The following is a 23,453-nucleotide window of genomic DNA, read 5'->3' on the forward strand; positions in this document are numbered from 1 at the left end:
TTTTAAGCACATTTGGCATAACATAGGAATAAGAGTTCTGGATGTGGTGCGACCTTGCACTCATAAATAAAATTCACATTGGCAATTTTGAAGCCGTACGATGGTTCATGTGCCTCGCACGTCTGCCTTACAGGCAAGATTCTTGGTTTGAAAAAGATCTTGGCCATTTTTTTGTGGTGTTTGCATGATGTCAGATTTATATTATTTCTGATTGTGGATACCACTCTTCTACCTTTCTGCTTATACTTGAGAGTGTGAGTGTGAATGGTTGTCAGTTGTGGATAGATGTATTGTGGCCAAGAAGTATTTAAAAAATGGACAAGTGTGAAACGGTTTCGCCAACTCTGAAACACATTTACTGCGCCATGTTGAAAATTGACCAAAATAGTGAATAGAGGCAATAACTGTTTGATTACTGTCAAATAAATGTCTTGGCAATGGAGCACCTTCGTCAGTCAAACTGGTTTTGTCTGTATTGTATGGTGGCGTTGAAGTGCAAAGCAACTTGGTAACTGATAACAAAACAAAACAAAAAAAATCTTAACACCAGTAAATCCATCCTCCCCTCACTCATGAACAAGAGGCAAGATCTCAAGGATCCTCCTTTTTGGGTAGGATCTCATCCGCGACCTGGAGAAAGTTGTACTTGATACTTGATACTCGAGAGAGCGCTGAACCCTTTTGTGTCTGAGGACCATGGTCTCCGATTTGGAGATGCTGCTATTCATCCCAAACGCTTCACGCCCAGCTGTGAATCACTCCAGCAGCTTGATGAAGCCAACAGAACCACATCATGTACAAAAAGCAAAGATACCTGTATAATACTGAGGTCACCAAGCCGGACACACTCAACGCCAATAAATTCTGCCCATAAGGGTTATGAACAGTTTTGGTGACAAAGGGCAGCCTTGGCAGAGTCCAACACTCACTGGAAATTAAGGTAACTTACTGCTTGCATCCATCAAAGAGGGGCCGAGCAGCCTCTACAGATATATGAGGATTTGGTACCCCATACACCCAAAGTGTGTTGCAGGGGCATTTCCACCAGGACAGCCCCACAACATCCAGAACCTTTAGAAACTTCAGGTGGATCTCATCTCTGAAGTCAAGTTGGCGCCCGACTTGGCAGCCGTCGGCAAGTGCTCTCATGAGCCTTGCTTTTTCTGTTGTTTTTTGGTTTGTTTTGTCACTTTGTGTTTGTTGTTACATCGTGTGGACCTGATGTGGACTTTTTTCAGCATTTTTTGGCCACGACATTCATCAAGGAGGAAACTCTGTGCTTGGTGGTTGCGCCTTCTCGGCAGCATGGGTATACCAGCACTTTTTTTGCCTGGGAGGAATGTCGGCGCCATTTGACTGTCGTTGCTGTACAGTCCCGGGGCGCTTGTGTCTTGCGCCTGTTATGGGCAGCATTTTTCACAGCCCCACTTTGTTCAGCGGAGAGATCGGTGCTGTTGAACGGTCTGCGGCTGGATGGATGTAAGGCTTGAGGAGCCGACGATGAGAAGAAAGGAGCGTTAGCGCGAAGCGCCGATGCGGATGTGGAACTGGGAGTCGCGGCTTGGAATTGAAGTGGATTTACATGGGACAGGAGATGTGAGCCAATCTCTTTTTCGTCAATGGACGCTACAGCTTCGTGTTTGCTTTCAAAACTTAGCTTGGAGCAGACGTGTGCACATTTTCAGCATGCCGTCTCTGATCCACTGGTGAAAAGACACTTTGATCCTCTCCTCTTTCATCTATAACTGCTTCAGACAAAGTGTATGCAGAAAAGTGGTGAAGATTGCACGACTGTCTGTGTCCTATGTGTTGTGTTGTGTTATTTTTGTTATTTTGACTTCAAAATGGTGCCGCGTGAGTGGCTGCCTTTCCAGCAGCTCCTATGTTTTGTTGTTCTACTTCTTCCTTTCATAATTTTGCTGCTGTGAATCTGGAATTTCTCCATTGCGAGACTAATAAAGGTTTTCTTATTCTTATTCTTATCTCACCAGAGATAGAACATTCCACCTCACAGTTCCCAGACTCTTCCTCCTCATGAGAAGGCGTGACGGTGGAATTTAGATCTTCGGAGTATTCTCCCCACCAATTCACAACGTCCCAAGTTGAGGTCAGCAATGCCCCACTCTACGCAGGGTTGATTCTGCATTGTTCCCCCTCCTGAGATGCCAGCAGGTGGACCAAAGTTTCCTCGAAGCCATCCGGAGGTTATACTCCATGGCTTCACCGAAATCCTCCTAGGCCTGAGTTTTGCTTCTGTGATCACCAAAGCTGCATTTTGCTTGGCCGGCCGGCACACTCCAGCTACCTCCAGAATCATGCAGGCCAGAAAAGTCCAATAGGACTCCTCTTTGTGGCAACCCTAGTGTCCACAAACAGGATTGGGGATTGCCGCTATTACATGAACATGTAATCACTTTACAGCCACAACTCTGGTCGGCCACCATAATAATGCAGGCCTTGAAAATGGTCCACTTGGACTCAATGACTTCCACCTCTCCTGGGATGTTCTGCTGGAAGTGGCAGTTGAAACTCCTTCAGACAGGGGAATCTGCCAGACATTCACAGCAGACCCTCACAATACATTTGGGTATGCCAGGTTGGACCACAATCTTTGCCCCCACAAAGCTGATGACATCCCAATCATTGAATTGAATTGAATTGAATACAACTATACTGTCACATGTGCTGTATGTGTACAGCACAGATGAAATTTCTTCCCTCTCAACATAAAACACACCAGGTTTCCGCGCCACCATCATGTCGTTCCAGATCTCACTCTCCTTGACCCCATGAGCACTGAAGAATGATGGAGTCCCCAGCAGGAGTGCTCTCCACCACTACTACCTGGAGCTCCAAAAAGGATGGCTACTCTGAGCTGCTGTTTTGGTACACAGTGTCATGATTCGGTTTGGGACCAACAGGTGGCACTGTAGGGCTCCCCCTGCAGCTGCACACCTGTTTGTCATTAGGTAATTAGTGCTTTAAAAGGACTCCCAGCCCGACCACTCATTGTCGGGTCATTGTTGCTGTTTGCTCTTGGCTACTGTCATGTTTGTTTGTTGCTGTTTGTTCCTGTCAGGTTTGTTTCGGTCATGTTTCTCTTCTTGAGGTTTTAGCTTCTGCCATGGTTTTGTTTGTTACTTTGGATTCGTTTTATTCTTGGGACTTTGTTTTAGATTTAGTTTTCTGTTTTAATACAATTCATCAAGTACAACCTGCTCCTCCCCTCCTGCCTGCTCTTTGGGGTCCACCACCACCTTGCATACGTGACACACAGGCACCAACAACGAAACTGACTATATCTACTCTACCTCACGTATCACCTCAGAGAGGTGGCATTCCATGCCCCGAGAGCTGGGGTCCCCACCTTTGTCCCTTGCCAAATGAGAAGGGCCAGGTCGCATGGGTCCAAGTCTGGCTCTGAAGGGGGGCCTGGTGCCCTTTGTCCAGGACAGGTCCAAAATTGGTGTTTATCATCAAGGGCCTTTGAGCTGTGCTTTGTCTGGTCGCTCAGCTCGGACCAGGTTGCCTTGGGTGAACCCCCAGAGGCATTGGGCACCAGACAACTAAGCTGCTCGGATAATGGGACACACAAACCCTTCCACTACGATAAGGTGGAAGGGAGGAGTGAAAAAAAATAAACTGTTGCTGATGTTATTAGAATCTGGTTCATATCATGAAACTGTACATATTCATTATAATTAACAATTGCAGAACACCAGGTGTGATATAACTAATGTGGTGTCTAAATTGAGACATTTATGTATTTTATTAAGTTGTCTATTATTTTGTTTGGGGGCGGGGCACGTTTTCACTTAAACTCTCGTGCACCATGCTGTTGATGTTCTAAAGTTGTGTGATGGATTTGCCCATATTTCGCTCGACACCAAGATTGGTTGAATGAAAAACCAACTGAGAAACAAGAATGTACATTATGTGCATCTGTGGTGTGTAGTGGAGGGATGGCTGAATGTGCAATGTCTCAAAGCAAGGTGTTCTGGGAGGTCAGCCATCTTGAGAGGTGATACACGCGCTGCATGCATGCACACACAGCTGTCAACAGCGATCATCTACTTGTTTTATTATGGCATTTTTATTTGGTATTTTGATGATTTGCCAGCTGATCTACACCCATGATACCGGCAGTAAGTTACTCTGTTTGGAGGAATCGTCCAAGGCAGATTTTTTTTGGGGGGGGGGGTGGAGGGGGGGTTCCGACATTGTTTACTGCCTGGTGTTGACAACATGCTCTGTTACACACACCAGATGAATGCTCACCAATAACTATAGCAGTGGTTCTTAACCTTGTTAGAGGTACCGAACCCAACCAGCTCATATGCACATCCACTGAACCCTTTGAGAAAAATAAAACTATGATTCGAGAAGTGTTCCTTCAGTTTTGCCGGTGCGAGACTAAAGTTGCTCAACTTGACAAATCATGCAGATAGGACGCTGAGTCCCATCACGTTCCGTGATGCATGTGAATCCATTTGGTACATATTTGTCCGACCACTTTCTTTTTTTGCTCGACATAGCATGTGTTAAAACATAATAAATAAATAAATACAATTGCAGGACGTACTATCACGACAGTCTCACGTTGACTACTGAGCAAACTAAATTTCCCGCAACACTGATTGGACAAGCAATGTAATGTGATCATCTGCAGCCAGTGATGGCCATGCGGGTGTGTCACAACTAAAAGACATGTTCAGTCGGGTATGTCTTAACCTTCTTGGCAGAGGCTCAGTCAAACCCCTGAGATTGGTTCACCGAACCCAGGTTAAGAACCACTGCACTAGAGGATTACAATTCTTTTGTAAGTGGATTGAAATAGTGTAAACTTCAAAATCTTATCCGAAGAAGTTGTGTAAGTTGTTGCACGGGTAAACCGCCGGGTGCTGGTAATAGTAAAACCATAGAGAGACTTCCGCGCAAGAAGGACCAACACAATCAACATAGCCTGACTGCTGTGCTCAAAGCAAACTTGAGAATGTTTGGATGGAAGTTACGTTGCTCTATCAATAAACCAGAAACAAAACAACAAGCGCACTGCAGAAGTCCACGCCCATGTCTGTTTTGCCAGCCACGGCAGCGCGAGACACCGAAAACGGATACTTAGAGAGTTTATGAATGGAAAGTTTACTTTTAAAAAATTGCCAGATTGCTCCACTGACAAGACCAAAGTTACCTGTATCATACAGGTATACGATGTATGCCACTGACGCGATTGTTACTTGTTTGGAACTATTTTGTGTGGAAGGTTACAGTGTTCCGTGTCCATATAAATAGAGTGGGTGGAGCTTCTCTGTGTTCGTCTGACAGTGACGGTGCGCTGCAGTGGCAGCCCTAGCGAAAATAAAACGTCTCCAGTGTTGTCATCGAACCAAGTGTAGTCATCCGAAATGATGTCTACACAAAACCGTAGAGAGACTTCCGCGCAAGAGGGACCAACAGAATCAACATAGCCTGACTGCTGTGTTCAAAGCAAACTTGAGAAAAACGAAGTATGCAACCATGGCTTAAATCCACTATAGGCTGAGTACTCGTTAACCTTAGATGTGCACGTTATAATTTTATATTGCTCTGTTTTGATTCCCGAAAAAGAGCTGTTAAAGGAGCTGTTGTGTGACAAAATATTTTTTTTCACTGTTTTTGATGGACAGTGATATTGTGTGAGAGACTGTGTGAATAACTGCTCGAAGTGAAAAATGTTCATGTAAAATTGAAAATCTAAATTGTTGTTTCAGTAAATATTTGCATTTTGCACGTAGAAAACTAATCCATAAGAGCATTAAAATGGGGAAAAATAGGACAAAAAAATATAAAAGGAAATTTAGAAACGATAAAAATGTGAGTAATCGCATCGAGATTAATTGAGATTAATTAAGTTAATCATGTCATTCCGTTTTTAATCGCGATTAAATATTTTAATCATTTGACAGCACTTATTTTTTTTCTGTCTCCCGATCCCGGTGCTTATCATCTTTGGAATCCGAAAGCAACATTGGTCTTTTTCTCTCCTGGTGTTGTTATAACAGCAAGAGGGTATCATTTTAAGAGCAACCGAGAACCATGTTATGCAGTCAAATGCAAACAGTCGAATGCTATCCACCCAAGATGGTGAGCGAACAAAAAAAAGCGTAAGTGACTTCACATGCAAGCCACCTTTACATATTATTCTGGTTCTCTTAGCACACATGGTAAGCTCCCTTTTTCTCTGTGGATCCGTCTGTTGGACCTTTGAAAGATGAATTAGAGAGGCGAAGAGAGCACATGGCTTGGTGAGGGGAGACTTGGGCTTGGTCTCTCCGTGCAGGCATTGTATTGATTGCAGTGTGACTCACACCTTAGGCTGTGCAGGAGGGAGAAATGCCACATCACTCACTTCCCTATTTATTGCAGTTTCTCTTAAAGGTCTTATATGGGCCTTTATATTAAAATGGTGTAAACCTCTACCCCACAACCCAATATATATTTGTTTTATTTTAAATTGAAACCCCCAAATGTTTGATTTATCAGAAACATACTACACTGAGAAGATAAAATGTAGCAGGGTAATGAGGGGAAAAAAAATTGGAAAAAAGACAGAAACTCATTTGTAACTAACAAATGAGTATCAACATTTAACAACAGTCTGAGATGAGAAGCTTTTTTCTTTGAAGACCTGTCATATATTAATCAGTTCATATCACTACCTAAACACAGAAATATCAGTTTGTGTGCTACCTTCTCAGGGAACAGTTTCCACTGGTACCGTGTTACTTATTTTTTCGCTGACAACGCTCTTATCGGTGTATGTTTGATGCTAAGACTCCTGTATGGATTAGAGAGAGCCTCGCAAAGAGCGAACTTCACTATTTGCATCGACAATTTAGGGTAGGTTCTCTTTCAGTACCGTGAATTGTGACTTATAAAGGTTAGGTTTACATTTTGTTGTAAATTTTGTCCTGATGGGCTTTGACTACATTTCAGTTGTTGATGGTTCTTGTAGCATTCCATTGTTGTTTTTTCATATAGTCTTTGTAATATACTGTATCTCATGTGGGGGAGTCATACTAATAAACCCAAAAGACAGGAGCAGGGTGTTACCAGGTCGAAAGGACGGAAAAATTATGAGGTTAAGATATTTGTAGAACATGCTGTATGTACTCTATGTGGCTGTAAAAAAATTAATAAAAAATTTAAAAAGTGAGTGAGCTTTGAGACTTTTTCAGGGCTATACAGTATAAAGGAATTTGACTTGACTCAACAATATTAAAATTAAAGTTCATATTTGGTGAAAATAAAATAATCTGCATATACTGTAGGTGAATCCGCAGGTGCTGAACCGCGAGTGTGCGGGGGACCATTGTGTGTGTGTGTGTGTGTGTGTGTGTGTGCGCGTGTGTGTATATGTATGTACACACACACACACGCACACACACACATATATATATATATATACTGTATATATATATAAGATAAGAAAGCCTTTATTAGTCTCGCAATGGAGAAATTCCCGATTCACAGCAGCAAAGTTATGAAAGGAAGAAGTAGAACAACAAAATATAGGAGCTGCTGGAAAGGCAGCCACTCACGCGGCACCATTTTGAAGTCAAAATAAAAAAAATAACACAACACAACACATCGGACACAGACAGTCGTGCAATCTTCACCACTTTTCTGCATACACTTTGTTGTCTGAAGCAGCTATAGATGAAAGAGGAGAGGATCAAAGTGTCCTTTCACCAGTGGATCAGAGACGTCATGCTGAAAATGTGCACACGTCTACTACAAGCTAAGTTTTGAAAGCAAACACGAAGCTGTAGCGTCCATTGACGAAAAAGAGATTGGCTCACATCTCCTGTCCCATGTAAATCCACTTCAATTCCAAGCCGCGACTATATATATATATATATATATATATATATATATATATATATATATATACTGTATGTATATATTTCGATTGGAATACAATAATGAAGTTAAGGTATTTTGTAAAGAAAAAAGTTCTTAAAAATATTTTGTTTACACAGAATATATTCATAAAATATAAATGAATATATGGGTAATAATATCCATCCATCCATTTTCCGATCTGCTTATCCTCACGAGGGTCGCAGGCATGTTGGAGTCTATCCTAGCTGTCTTCGGGCAGCAGGCAGGCTATACCCTGAACTGGTTGCCAGCCAATTGCAGGGCACACAAAGACAAAACACTCACAGTCACACCTTGGGACAATTTAGAGTGTTCAATTAACCTACCATGCATGTTTTTGCAATGTGGGAGTAAACCGCAGTACCCGGAGAAAACCCACGCAGGCACAGGGAGAACATGCAAACTCCACATAGGAAGGCTTGGGCCAGATTCGGACACACAGCCTCTGTATATAATGTTATGCTTACAACCAAAAACGGCTTTGTTGGCCAGCAGCCACGCTACTAGATTAATTACGTTTCTCAGTACAATCACAATTTTCAAAATCACATCAGTTTTAAGTAGTCCAGCTGTTTTGTGATCGTGTAGCAATATGAAAGTGGCATCCACAGATACTTAATTACTTCCAGAAGTTATAAACATTGAAGGGACACTTGAATGGGCTGAGCACTGGCACTTATATGTTAGGTCTGTCTGTAAAAAGCATGTCAGCACTAAAATTCACACCCACAAAAGAAGTTGGGGTTTTTTTTACTGATGAATTTTACTACAAGTAGGCATTTCATTTCCTCTATTGGTACGTGTCTTGTTTTTATTTATGTATTTATTTTTCTCATCTCAGCCTGTCCACGGCTGTTGTCACTTAGTGTCTCAATCGGTGATTTCATCGCCTCCAAAATTCAGATGCACATTCATACTGTGGTCCATTTTAAACCTGTGAAAATGTATAGGCGATCAGCACACTATTTTGGAGTTACTGACATGAATTGTGTGCTGCAATGAGGAAAAACCACTAAATAACCCGATTGGGGATCAATCTCACATGAACAGGCAATATGCCAGATTCATGTTTGAGACGACCACACCCACTCCACCTGGTCGACCATCGTTTATGAACGGCCATCATGCCATAGGATGGGGTGTCTTGCCTTTAGCCCATCAGATTTATATTGCCCGCAAAGGACAACATTTTCCTTCCACTTTTGGTTAGAGCAGTATATGAAGAGACAAGTGTAGTGTACCTGTCATCTAAAGCCACCTTCTCTGATGTCTGCATTTTTACTTATTTCATGTGCAGTTTAGCAAGGCTCGCTGACCTTTTTCATAGAATCATGAATATATTACTGCAAGCTAAAATTTGCCTGGTTACAAGTTCTGGCAGCTGAGTCTAACAGTCAGTCAACAACAACATTTGAAATATGAACATGGCGTTCATGAATTAGAAACATTTGGTTCCACTGACTTAAGTATTTTAATGACACATTCGCCAGTCAACACCATGTCCATCTGCTCTGCATTGAGGCTCTCGTGGCCCGGATGGACCCACAGCTCAGTTCTGCTGCCCTTCTGTCACTTCAGTAAGTAATCTCATTTTTGTTGCCGTCAACGCTTGACTCATGCTGCATTAATGATATAAATACATTAGCACTGCACAAGTGCCATTTGCCCAAGCAGGGTATTTATTTAACTGGGTAGCCTTTATAATGAGGGTCTTCCATGTGTCCCATCTTATCTTTTGTCCCTTAGATCTCTAGATTTAGATTGATTTTGGGGACAATATTCTGGATTCGCAGATGGGTATGCAGGGTGAAAGGCAGAATGGATGCTTCAACTGTAGAGCTACCACGCTGGTCAGCCATCCATCCATCCATTTTCTGATCCGCTTAATCCTCACAAGGGTCACGGGGAGTGCTGGAGCCTATCCCAGTCGTCTTCGCGCAGTAGGCAAGGGACACCCTGAACCGGTTGCCAGCCAATCGAAGGGCACACAGAGACAAACAACCATCCACGCTCACACCCACACCAAAGGACAATTTTGAGTATTCCATTAACGTGTCATGCATGTTTTTGGAATGTGGGAGGAAACCGGAGTACCCGGAGAAAACCCACGCAGGCCCGGGGAAAACATGTAAACTCCACACAGGGAAACCGGAGCTGTAACTGAACCCGGTACCTCTGCACTGTGAGGTCGACTCGCTAACCACTGGACCACCGCTTGTCAGCCACCTAGGAAAATTCTATTCTTGGGAATGTGATCACAGAGCCCTGCTATTATTTCAGCCTACAATGTAGTTTCCGTCCCAGGCCATGGAACAGAAGACCATCAGTACATGCTAACAAGTGTACTAGAATGTGCATCAGAGTTGTTCAACCAATCCACATGTGTTTTGTGCGCACGGAAAAGGCATTCTACCACGTGCCCTGTACTGTTCTGTGGATGGTGTTGCAGGAGTACAGCGGCCGAGACTTGCTACTGCTGGCCATTTGGTCGATAAATACGTAGTCACAAAATCAGAATATTAAAATTTAATTGTCAGTTTTTGGAGTACAGCTCTAAGGCTATATATCCCACTCCATGGCATGATGCCCAATTAGGATTTTCTTATTTTTTATTTTTGTCAAATTCGATCATTTTATGTACTCGTTCACATTACAAAAACAAGTGTGACTTCAGATGTGAACGGAATGCATCCATCGTGATCCATTTCACAAGATGAAATGTTGTAGGGAGACATCTTCGGAGAGGTGGGTCCTCCTCAAAACCTGGCCCGGTTAGTCAATGAAGAAATCTTCATAGAAGCACCTATTCAGCTAGTCTCCTCTCCAGATCAGGGAGGTGGGCGCAGGACAAACAAAATAAGTGGTAGTCAAACAGGCCAAGATGCAGTTCAACTAAATGTGAGAGTGTCCAAATGAGTCCTTGTCATGTTTTAAACATTTCTAGTGAGATAGCGACTCTAATTTCACTGGGTCAGGCATTCCAGAACACTGGAGCCCGAGTCGAAAATGCTCTAGAACCTGCTGACTTGGCTCTTGGAATCACTGAAAGACTAGCGTTTTGCGAATGAAGTTTCGGAATGGAACATAGGGTACCAGTAAGTCAACAAGATCCTAAGCCATTGAAATAAGTAGCAAAACCTTGAAATTGCATCTCAAGTGGACCGGAAGCCAATGCAAGTTGGCTGGTAACGGGGTAATATGACTGAATATTTTTGTACTTGTGAGGAGTCTTGCTGCAGCATTTTGCACTAACTGCAGGCTTTTAATACGAGACATAGGAAGACTAGAGACTAAGACTAGAGACTAAAGACTAGAGAGCAATACATTGAAATAATCGAGGCAAGACATAACATACACATGAATTATGGTTTCTGCGTCACCAGCAGATAAAATAATCTTAGCGATATTGTGAAGGTGGAAAAACACAGTTCAAGTAATTTTGTTAATGTGCATTTGAAAAGAGAGCGTTGCATCAATGTAATCAAATATAAATTAATTATATTTGATGGATGGAAGGTCCTAAAATCGTAAACGGTTCTTGAATGAGTTTGCCTGGTAGTTGCCTGTTTTGCCACACTAACAAGTTTTGTAAGGCTTTCAAGAGATGCTTAGGGTTGTTTGACATTTGTTAGCCTTAATCTTGTTCCTAATGAGCTTAATCTTCTGAGTAAAAAAATGCATATCATAATCTGAATGGGGCGGGGGGCTATTTGAGGTTGGCAGCTATCGCATTACCATTGTCACTGTATTAAATTTAGTCATATTTGTATTTGGGGTTATTATTATTGAGACTGATTAGAGACAATTCTTGAGAAATAATTAGTTTTAGCTAAAATGAGTGAGTCATTGTATTTCAGAAAGCTATCACACCGTGCCTGATGGAAGACCTCAAGTTTAGTTACACAGCATTTGCACTCAAATTTCAAGATTAACTGTGTGTGTTTCATCTCTAAACCATGGAAGAGGCCTTTTAGGATGAGTTTTAAGTCTTAATGGAGCTACGGAGTTAAGAGTATTCAACAATTAATATAAGAAGGAAAGGAAGCAGTTGCCAGGGGCAAGAGCTCAGAGAGCACAGTAGTGTTTGAAGAACTAATATTGTGGCTGCTATAGCTTTGATTGTGGTATACAGTAATACTATTACATTTGAGATTGCTTAGCCAAGGGTTAGTTCTAAATCTATAGTGTTACCATTTTTGAGAGGATCAATTATAGTGTCTGAAATGCCATGGTAAGTTGTTCCGACAGGAGATTCAGTCACACCCAATTAGTATACTATCTCCGTGAGTCACCAAGTCAGTCACAAGTTCAGAAGAATCATCTAAAAAGCCAGTGTTGTAAGGGCCAGGGGGACAGTAAATAATGGCAAGATAAAAATGCAACAAGGCTGTGGTTTGCATCACGATACCTTGTTTTAAAGGCGTTGTTAGAGTGAGGGCTAAAATTTAAGAGCAGATTCGAAATAAAGGCAGATTCAAGTGCATTCAAGATACTTTCACAATGTCAGGGACTTAGAAATGCACCGCGCCATTTTGCATATTCATCGTTTCTCCTCATTTTAAAAATCGAGGAGTCAAAATCAAAATCACAATTTAAATTTGAATTTCCAGATCATCCAGCCCTAATGTCACGCTGAATTCAACAGCGGCTCTACCATTATCTACCATACACATCCCTGCTTGTGAGCTTTGGGAAGCAACCAAAAATACAAAGTCACGGGTGTAAGCATCAGAATTGAGGTTTCACCGCAGAATGACTGGACACCCCCTTAGACATAGGAGTTTACTGTCACAGTTTCTCCATGTTAAGAGGGTCAGACATACAGTAAGTGGCTTGGCTTTTCTTCTTTGTTCAAAGGTTATGCTGCTTTCCAGAAAATTACAACCAAAGAAAGAAATTTTGTAACCGAATACGTTCAGGTCCAAAGTTCTGCCCCACTAAATAAGAAGCTGTTTCTTATTTAGTTGTGTTTGTAGTACTTCAATGGTCACTATCATAGATTGTGTAATGTAGACATTACAATATTTTCTGTGTCTGTCTCTAGGATCATTTCCTCCAGCTGCTATGTATGCTCGAAAGGACAGACTTCACCGACCTGCGCATGTGGCCACCAAGACCTTTCAAGCTCTGCGCATCTTTGTGAATGACGAGTTGAACCAACTTCATGCTGGTTTACGCGCTGCCCAGACAGCACTGAAATCTGGAGGACGTCTCTGCGTCATCACATTTCACTCTTTAGAAGACCGAATCGTCAAGCGCTTCTTTCAGGGTGATGATTTGACTAATACAGAGCAGTATCACTTTGGCATGGTGAAGCAAATCACTGGGAAGAAAATATCAGTGGAGAGAAAAAAGAATGGCGCAATTGCTTATTGGCATTCTTTGCAAAAGAAGGTGATCACCCCAACAAAGGCTGATGTTAAAGACAACGCTCGAGCGCGCTCTGCAAAACTTAGGGTAGCTCTCAGGTGTTAATCTTTTATTTTTGTTGGTTAGTTTTTTTTATATACTTGGTCAAGGCTCGAAATAAGCTGTCTCGCATTGCTGGTAGGGAGTCAAAATGTATATTTTGTGTCTCATTAAAACTTTGAATAGCAAAAGACTCAAGTGCCAAGACGACTGTGAAAAGAATTTTGCAGAAGAACCACCGAGATGTTCCCAAAAACCTTTGCTAGGCTCATATCACTGAGGTCGATAAACTGAGGCTCAGAGGGGATCGAGCCTTTTCCGTTGCTGGTCCCTCTCTCTGGAATGACCTCCCACTGAACATTCGGCAAACCTCCTCGCTGCCCATCTTCAAAACCCGCCTCAAAACTCACTTGTATTCTTTGGCATTTGACTCAGCATGACTTAGATTTGTTCTTAGTTTTGCTACTCGGTGCTTTCTGCCGTCTTTGTTACCGATTTGCTTTACTGTTTGTTGTATATGTTAATTGCTCCATGTACGGCACTTTGTATGCAGCGATGGGTGTTTGAAAGTGCTCTATAAATACAGTTGAGTTGAGAAGCTCTGTGTTACTTATGTAGAAGCAGCTAGCTAGCCACAGCTCTGGCTGGTTACTCGTGCACCGAAACACATTGCGGAGTTACTCTGAAGGCAGTCATCATCGCCCACATGGTTGGAAAATAAGCAAAGACTTCTGACAAGTGTCATACAAAGGGGTGATGAGAAAAGATGGCCATGCCAAATGCTAAGCTAACCTAAGAATGACAAGACTAGCATATTAAACAGAGGTGGGCAATTTGCTAAATTTTCCCAGTCCGTCATTTGTCATCAACTTGGGCACCTGTCCTTCATTGTCAGTCTGTCATTTTAAGCTAAATCGAACTGTTATCGTCAGTCCATCGTGTTATTTTAACACGCTTCCGTCATCACTTCGGTCAGTGAAAAAAAAAAACACATCCAGTCCATCAAATGAAAAATCTAATTTTATAAAAATGTCAGTGCATCTCCATATTATGGTGGCTACTCAGAGATATTCACACATGCACGCACGCACACACACACACGCAGACACACACACACACACACATTTTTGCCAATCTATTAACATTTTCAGTACAGCGGGAGCACGCTGGTGGCTGCCTGCCACTACTTTAACTCCTAAAACACCAAAATGTTTTAATTTAAAGTTGGTCTTACCTTAACCAAAATCCCATGTCACATTGTAGCCAAAAGGTACAATCCTGGTGGATTTAGTAAATCCTTATGGAAACAGAAATCAAGTTGCCATGACTATGGTTGCTTTTTCTTAGATGTCCTCGTTGTAGTCTTCTTTTACTTCTGCTTCTTCTTTTTTTTACCTCTGTCTTTTGCTCCACAAAGTTGGAAACGTGCTCCTCAAATCAAGTCATTGATTCAAAACAATGTTCCGCAAAGAAAAAAAAATCTATCCTTGCTTGTCATTCATACAGCTAAATGTGCAAGTGTTGCTGTACATAATTTTAGAGATTTATTACTACATTACGGTTTGATGAAAATCTGATAATCACAAGTCAGATTGTAAATATTTATTCAATAGTGTAATATTGATCTCAAAAAGTCTTTACAATTGATTAATAAAATGCTACGATTTGGGGAAAAAAATGTTTTGCCTCACTATTTGACAAGGTCTAACGACTGCCACAGTGTTAAATATTTGATGCTGCAGTCCTTAGGAGCAGACATCTAAAAGTGTGAGAAGTGTAAGAAATTGTTCCTGATCTACTAACTGTGAGAAAAGTGGTTCTCAAAGTTTGTAAACCAAGTACGACCTAAAAATACTTGATTCTCCAAGTACCACCATAATGACCAACATTAAAATACAGTACAGCTAAACACACACACACACACACACACACACACAGAGTATAGTTCATATTGACATATTTATAAATGTTCAGTGAAACCCCTACCATATCTCATGGGTAACGAATGCCACTAAATACTGTACTGAATAACGCCAAGTGTTAAAAGTGGTGCTGAATGAGCTGTAACGTTGCTCTTGAACATTCTCATACCTTTGGCTTTTCGACAAATTGAATATGTTCCATCAATGTTATTCTTTGATGCAGCCTTCTTTTTACCTTGGAAGCAAAATGTTGCATGTCCTGATCCAGGTCCTGAGACTTTAATATCTGTTACCACCAGCATTGGAACTCTCTGCTACCTGTCCTCCCCAAATCTGAATCCATCCCCATTTTCCACTAAAAACACAACAGCTTAAAATCGCCTTAACACTGTAATGCATTGCTGTGCTTGCTTATTTATTCATTTGAATTCTTTTTGGAATGGGCAGTTATAATTCTGCCTTTGTTGTACAATGTCTTTGCTAGGCCTTGAAAGGTAACATTAACAAACCCAACTGAATTGTCCGAACGGCCAATATCAAGGAACGTCCTCTGATCAGTTCATTGAAATCGGTTTGTAGCAAAACAGTTGAAAGAAAATATACTTTTTTCTACTTCAGTACATCCTGATAACTGGGTGAATGAGGTGACGGTAGTGCAGGACCGGGCGATCGAATGTAATGAGTGTAATGGCTTGAGTCCTCGCTGTTAGAGAGCTACTGGACTACATTTGATTTATGTCACTTCTCTTTTTTTCCCTCTGTTAAAATTTCTGGAAACTGAAGGTAACCAGATGTATTTAAATCGATGTGTGTAAGTTTGTGAAATGGCTTCCTATTTGCCTGCTTAAGAGAATCTCTGAATGTTAGGAATATGTACAGTATATCACTTACATACTGTATCGATGTCCATCCATCCATTTTCTGATGTGCTTAACCTCCCTCACAAGGGTCTGTATCAATGTATCAGTTCTTAAAATAATTCTGTCAAGCAAGCAAAGAATGGGCATGATGTCAGGTTTCTGTCAAAAGTGAGCGAGGGCGTTAGCATGTGATCAATCTGTCTATAAAAACTACAAATGATATTTGACATTCTGAAAATGTTTTTAATCACTGCAAGTTATTTAAAAATTAGAAGTGGTCGAAAGTCAAAAGGATTTGTTACTCAATGCAGGTGGTGAGCATCAGGCAAGATCATTGTTATCAACCACTGCAAATTCTAAATCGCTTTGGAGACTGTTACCTGACAGGATAGTTTAAAAAAAAAAACGCTGTAGGGAAATGATATTGCAAACTTGGATTGATCCATAAATTGACAATCAGGTATATTTTACAGCCACTGTTATCGAATAACTGAAGTTGCAAGCCGAAATGCTGTGCATCACCTCACCTGCTGCAAACCAGACCCAGGATGAAGGTCTCCACTCAAACTAGTCATACAAAACCCTGTTTAGTCCTCTGCTATGCTTCTATGCCTTTATTTGCACACATTTGAAGAACTGGTTCTGTGGAGCACCTTCGTTTTATGGCAGGGGACCACACGATAATTAGTGGATTATACATGCATACTTTCTAACCTTCAGATCTCAAATTAACTTTAGGCTTCAGCACACCCCACAAACCTATATGAGGATAGGCAGGATCTAAAATAAATGAATGTATGAACAAATTCTAATAGAAACTTGTATTTGGATATTTGATTTGGCTCTTCAATTCAGCATCCAAATCCTGTCCACTATACTGGACTGCAGCTTTTCGAAGTCGGAATCACCAATACAGTAGCCACATACCTTACATTAAAACATTTTAAACCCGGTTATATTTGTACCTCTTGTCATTTTCTTGGGCTACTGCTCTTTGGACACCTGTTTGCTTGTCTCACACACGATTCAAAGTGATACATTGTAATGTTTTCTTTTTAAGATAATACAGTTGGTAAAAATGGTACTCGTAGATGGGCAAAGTACACATATTAAAACTAAGCCACTTCAAATATGTAGAGGCCCCCCCACCACCACAAAAAAACCCCACTTTATTAGCATAAGAAAATGAAGAAGAAGAAATTTCTACAATATTACTTAACGTAATCCCATTCGGTTGGGACACACCACAGAAGGAATTTGACTGTGCTAGAACAAGAGGAGAAGCCAATGAAATACGTACTGTAAGTCTCCCGGGAATGTTGGGCCAATTGTCAAGTATCTCCATTTGCTGTGTTTGTACAAACATTTATTTAAAAAAAAAAAACACCCCGGTGGATTCAAAGCTTTTTTCACTGTTAAACAGCACAAGCCGCCCTTTTGTGAGTAATGAAGCAGTCCAATCAATTGGCAAAGGTACAAATTACGCTGTGTACAGTACCTGCTGATTGAGTGCACCATTTCTCTGAACTGTCAACAGCTTGTTGTTGAGGTTGATACTTCAAATGGAGGAGTGGGGATCTTCCCAGGCTCATGATGAACTCCAACCCCAGAGTCATTTCCTCTCCTCGGCTGAACGAAACTGTTGAGGATGGCACTCAAGGGGGGCAAGAAGGGCTTGACAGCCTTGAGCATCCCTTAGGGCGAATCTGTTCAAAATATATACTGTACTAAAGCTCAGAGTCTGAGCTGCTGGAGCGCCGTGCTCATGGTAAGACAAGTCCGACTAACATCGCCAATCATTTCAAAGCAATGTCAACAGGGCTGTGGTGCTCAAGTCCGCACTCGGACACGACAGTGTTTTGTTGTCTTTGACTTGAGTCCGATTTGGCCATCGGACTCGCAAAATAATTTTAGCAATACGACCAAGTCCAACTATCTTTTTTTATCTTTCAAATTGAACGTCAAAAATAAACGTGAAATGAAGTTTTTCCGATTCTCAAAATAGCGATCTGATTGATCAGACACTTTTGTTCAGTTTACTTTGTTAAAATACATTTTTGCAGAAGAATTGATTTCGCTTTGAGTAACACAAAACGACTGATTCTCTTTGTTAAAGCGAGGATAGCTAAACCTGCTGCAGCAATACATTCGTGTTCATTCAGTAGCTTTGAGTTTGGCACCGGTATATAGCCGACTCTCACTGCTCAGTGCAGTTTGCGACTCCCAGGTGCCCAATTTCCTCCTTGTCTCTTGCCCGAGGCACAACCACCATTAATAAAGCAACATTGTTTTTGAAATTGTTTTTGTTGTTTATCTGCAGACACAGTGAAGAAAGCAAAAGTTTCTATCCCATCGAAGAAAAGTGTTGATCATAATTAACTTTCTCTAATTTTGCAGTCGTGAAACTATGGACCTTTATGACTCTGATTTGACCTCCACTTGATAAATGTGGACTTGACTCGAGCCCTGTATGCCACCGAACAGCATGTACGACAAAAGGGGTGTTCACACGGCAACTTTTACTCCGGTGTAGCACCGACGCTGTCCCCTGTAGAGCGTTCACACGTACAAAGTTATACCGATGTAGCCCCTGAAAATAGCTTTAACGGGAGCAAAGTTAACCCTGCTCAGGAGGTGGTTAAAAAATTTACTCCGGAGTAAATGCTAGTGTGCGGGGCAGCACAGATATAAAATAGGACGTGTGAACGCTGCAGGGGTAGACCCGCTACGACGCGTGAGAAGAGTTGATTACATATGGGTAGAATGCGTTGCTTTCGTGCTCTGTTGGACTTCCGTCATCTTTCCTTTCTGTCTCTCATCCTTTTAACGGGGTCTGATAGACCACAGCGTTGATTTGTCCAGAGAAGTATAAACCACGGTTTTTCGATATGTCACAAGCAAGGCTGGGAAAAAGGAAGTACACTTTATGCATGTACATGTTTTATTTCTGTATTATTACTATCGTATTGCACGGCCGCAGAAACTGCCGTGTGTATGCAAGTGGGGCTGCACCGGGATTAACACGCTTCTCTTTAGTAAGCAGATTTATATGTGTGAACGCTCCGCAAAATTTACACCGGTGTAAGATATATCGCAACAAAATACATCGGTGCAGCACCGATGTAAATGTGTGCCATGTGAACACCCCTAAAGGCACCCTGGAAACCTTTTTTACTCTTGAGATCTCCAACAGCTGCAAAATGGAAGTTAATTTGTCGCCACTATCACAAACAGCAGCAGAAAACAGACATTTGTTTTTAATGTGACCAAAGTGAAGTTCATCCCTTTCTCCGCTGGAACCACTTGTAACAACTCAAGACAACTTGTCCTGTTCTGGGTTCTGTTTGCAACTTGATGTGCTGGATACAAACTGGACTAACATAACTATTATGACATCATGTTTTGAAAATAAACATTGGCAACTTTGTACAGCCAATGACACTGACTACCACCAAGACTGACTAAAGGGGTGTTCACACGGCACACATTTGCTCCGGCGCTGCACCGATGTATTTTGTTGCGATATATTTTGCACCGCAGCAAATTGTGTGGAGCGTTCACACGTACAAAGCCGCTGAGCGTGTCAGCACCGGCACAGCGTCGGTGCAGCCCCACTTGCGTTCACACGGCAGTTTCTGCAGCGGAGCAAAACGACAGAAAACAAATGAGCTGTTGTGTTGGTTCTTTTTAAAACGTATACACAACTCAAGCGACTACTGGACAGGCACGTCCTTCTCCTTCTCGGTCTCCGTGCCTTCTGCTTATGAGTGACCGCCCCCGAAAACGTAAATCAACGATGACTTCAATGACACTCAGAAAAGCAAACATGTAATGCGCCAAACAGCAAATCAAGAGAGGAAATCACAAAATAAATTATATATGGAGGGCGGGGGGTTGTGAACATACAACAAAGGAACAAACTACACAAACAACTCTGAGACAGTCCAGTCTCCTACAAAAGGAAAGATGTTACCAGCCAAGTCTTGTGTCGTTATTAAACAAACACATGACGGAAGTCTGACAGAGCACAACGCATTCTCGCCGTACGTAAACTCTTCACAAGCATTTGCTCTGGAGCAAATTTAACCCAGTTGCGTTCACACGTGCAAATTTACACCGGTGCTGCTTCGCAAACAAGCATTTGCTCTGGAGCAAATTTTTAAACCACCGCCCTGAGGTGGATCAAATTTGGTCCGGTGTAAGCCTTTTTCCGGGGCTACGCCGGAGCTAATTTGCACATGTGAACGCTCTACTGGGGCAGCCCCACCGGACCAAATCTTGCCGTGTGAACACCCCTATAAACACGAGAGGTGTCTGGTTGAAACTGGTTGAATAAGTTTTGTTTGTTTGTTTATTGAACATAAAACATATATACAGTAATAATTTGACAGAAAATAGGTAGATCAAAAAAGTAAAAAGAAAGAAATCAATCTTCATTCAACACAGTTATTATGTTCAAGGGAGTAGGAAGAAGTAAAAAACTTATCTAGTCCTACCCCGTTATGTGTTTATATCTAATAAATCATTTTTATATCAATCAGAAAAGAAAAAAGTAAGAAGAAAGAAGTCAAGTCAAGTCAAGTCAAGTCAACAGTATTTATAGAGCACTTTCAAACAGCCATCGCTGCATACAAAGTGCTGTACATGGAGCAATTTAACATGCACAATAAACAGTAAGACAAATCGGTAATAAAGGCGGTAGAAAGCACCAAACAGTAAAACCAAGAACAAATCTAAGTCATGCTGAGTCGAATGCCAAAGAATACAAGTGAGTTTTGAGGAGGGTTTTGAAGATGGGCAGCGAGGAGGCTTGCCGAATGTTTAGTGGGAGGTCATTCCAGAGAGAGGGACCAGCAACAGAAAAGGCTCGATCCCCTCTGAGCCTCCATTAAGTCAGAGTCTCCATTAAGGCTCATACTTTACCCTTAACCGTGATATTTTTACAACTTTTGGTTTGTATCGGGATTATATACTTCCACACCCTGGCACTCTTGTGTCAATTTTCTCTTGTATTCATAATGGATATTTATATACCTTTCTCTATTTATCAACTTAGTTCTGATTTATCATTATATTTAATGTTTTGAATTTATCATTTTAACTCTGATTGATGTAGGTTGTTTGTACTATTTTTTTTAATTTGTTTTTGAACTCAGCAAGCGATTTACTCATTTTCAGGTCCGTTTCGAGATTATTCCACAGATTAACACCTTTGATAGATACCATTCTTTGCTTGATGTTTGTTCTTGTTTTGAGTTTTTTGAATAAGTTGGTACCTCTTAAATCATCGCTGCTTTCTCGAATTTTGAAAAACCTCTGAATGTTTTGGCAGAGCAGGTTATTGTGTGCCTTGTACATTAATTGGGCGATTTTAAAGTCAACCAGGTCATAAAATTTCATCGTATTTAATTTGATAAATAGTGGATTTGTGGGTTCCGTATATTTTGATCTATTAATAATTCGAATTGCTTTTTTTTGTAGTTTGAGAATAGGGAGTGTGTTTGTTTTGCAGGCATTTCCCCATATTTCCACACAGTAGGTCATATATGGTAATAATAATGAAGTGTATAATGTGTACAAAGATCTCTTATTTAGCACTTCCTTGGTTTTGTAGAGGATCCCTACGGTTTTGGCTATTTTTCTTTTTACGTTAACGATATGTGGCTTCCAACATAGTTTTGAGTCTATTACTAATCCGAGAAACTTGGTTTCATACGCTCTTTCTATCTCAATTGAGTTTACCATAATTTTAGCTTGGTGTTTGATTGGTCTTGTGCCAAAAACAATTAACTTCGATTTTTTCAGGTTAAGTGACAATTTATTTCTGTCAAAACAGTTTTTTAATTTGTTTAATTCGTTTTCTACGGTTGTCAGGAGCTGTTTCAGATTTATTCCAGAACAGTAGAAAGTTGTACCATCAGCAAATAGGACACATTTAAATTGTTTTGAGACCTTGCAGATATAATTTATATATAAGATGAATAGTTTTGGACCAATCACTGACCCCTGAGGAACTCCGTGAGTGATTTTCAGTTGATTCGTTTTTTTATTGTTGAGTTGCACGTACTGATATCTGTTTTCTAAATAACTTTTTATCCATTTATAAGCTACACCTCTAATGCCATATCTTTCTAGTTTTTTCAATAATATACTGTGATCTATTGTGTCAAAAGCTTTTCTTAGATCTAGGAAAACCCCAACAGTAAATTCTTTGTTGTCTGTATTAGTGGCTATTGCTTCCACAAACTCCATAACTGCCATTGAGGTGGTCCGTTTTTCCCTGAAGTCTAAGTCTGTGACAGTGTCACTCCAAACTGATCATTATTATTGCGAAAGTAGAATGTTTGATACATATCGGACTTGCTTCGTGACAGAATTTATGCAGGTGAGCATATGCTAACAAATGAGCCCGATGTCAGATACTCTTTAGCTCCTAATGGAAATGTCTCTGCATGGGCAACCACTGAGAAAAGTTCATCCATCCTTTTTATGTAGAACCTGTCGTCATTAGGGTCACGGGTGAACTGGAGCCTGTCAGAGCTGACTTTGAGCGAGAGGCATGACACACTCAGGACTGGTCGCCAGCCAACCGCATAATCAATGACGTTGTGAGGTGAATTGTACAAGATAATCAAATACTTCCAACAAATCAGTGAAAATGCAAGGAGACTATGCTGTAACCTAAAGCAGTGAAACAATCAATCTTTTCCCTCCAGAAACGAAGATTCATTTACACCTGACTGCAGATTTTTGTTATTTCGTCGTTTCTGACAAAGAGAAGTGAGTCAGGGGACTGTGACCATTAACTTTATGTGTGAGGAGAAGAGTCTGTGGCTTCTTCTTGACAACCTGAAGAATGTATGAATATCACAGTGTTAGAGAACAGGGTGACACAGAAAGGCTCGAACATCTTCACTTCTTTCCCCTATTCTGCTTCTGTCTGCTGCAAATTTTCTCAAGGAAAAATCACTGAGGTCAAATCTATTGAAATAATTTTTGTGCGACTGAGGTCTCATGGGAAGGAAGATCCAAAAATGAAAGCAGACCACCACTAATGTTTGCTCGTTGCCTTAAGTGCATTCACTGGAGGTGACTTTCACTCCTTAACTCATTTTGAATGATTCAAAGACATTCACTTTATTAATTCCTATGCCGAAAATGACCACACCTCAGCTGCCATTATGTGCTCAGTGTGTTGGCGATTAAGGTGATGGTCAGAGTGCCTCTTGCTGTATCAGACCAGATGGCAGCTCTCCTCCAAGAGGGTCTTAAGCTGGAGGAGACCCAACATTGGCTTGCATGCCTTGTAAAAGCCACTATGCCTTTAAGCACTTGCTTA

The 23,453-nt window shown here is 41.2% G+C and overlaps 1 protein-coding gene across 1 annotated transcript in view; it reads left to right on the forward strand.

Moving 5' to 3' along the window:
• The window catches only part of mettl15 (methyltransferase 15, mitochondrial 12S rRNA N4-cytidine), a 71,409-nt gene extending 53,377 nt beyond the window's left edge, over positions 1–18,032 (forward strand). The window contains exon 6 of the mRNA XM_086107434.1: positions 12,968–18,032. Within this exon, the coding sequence (XP_085963560.1) occupies positions 12,968–13,398 (431 nt within the window). The 3' untranslated portion in view covers positions 13,399–18,032. The remainder of the gene's footprint in view (positions 1–12,967) is intronic.
• Positions 18,033–23,453: the final 5,421 nt, after the last annotated feature.

This window comes from Hippocampus guttulatus, chromosome 3, assembly GCF_054856545.1.
Source record: "Hippocampus guttulatus isolate MCC_2025c chromosome 3, RoL_Hgut_1.0, whole genome shotgun sequence".
In the NCBI taxonomy this organism is placed as follows: Eukaryota; Metazoa; Chordata; class Actinopteri; order Syngnathiformes; family Syngnathidae; genus Hippocampus; species Hippocampus guttulatus.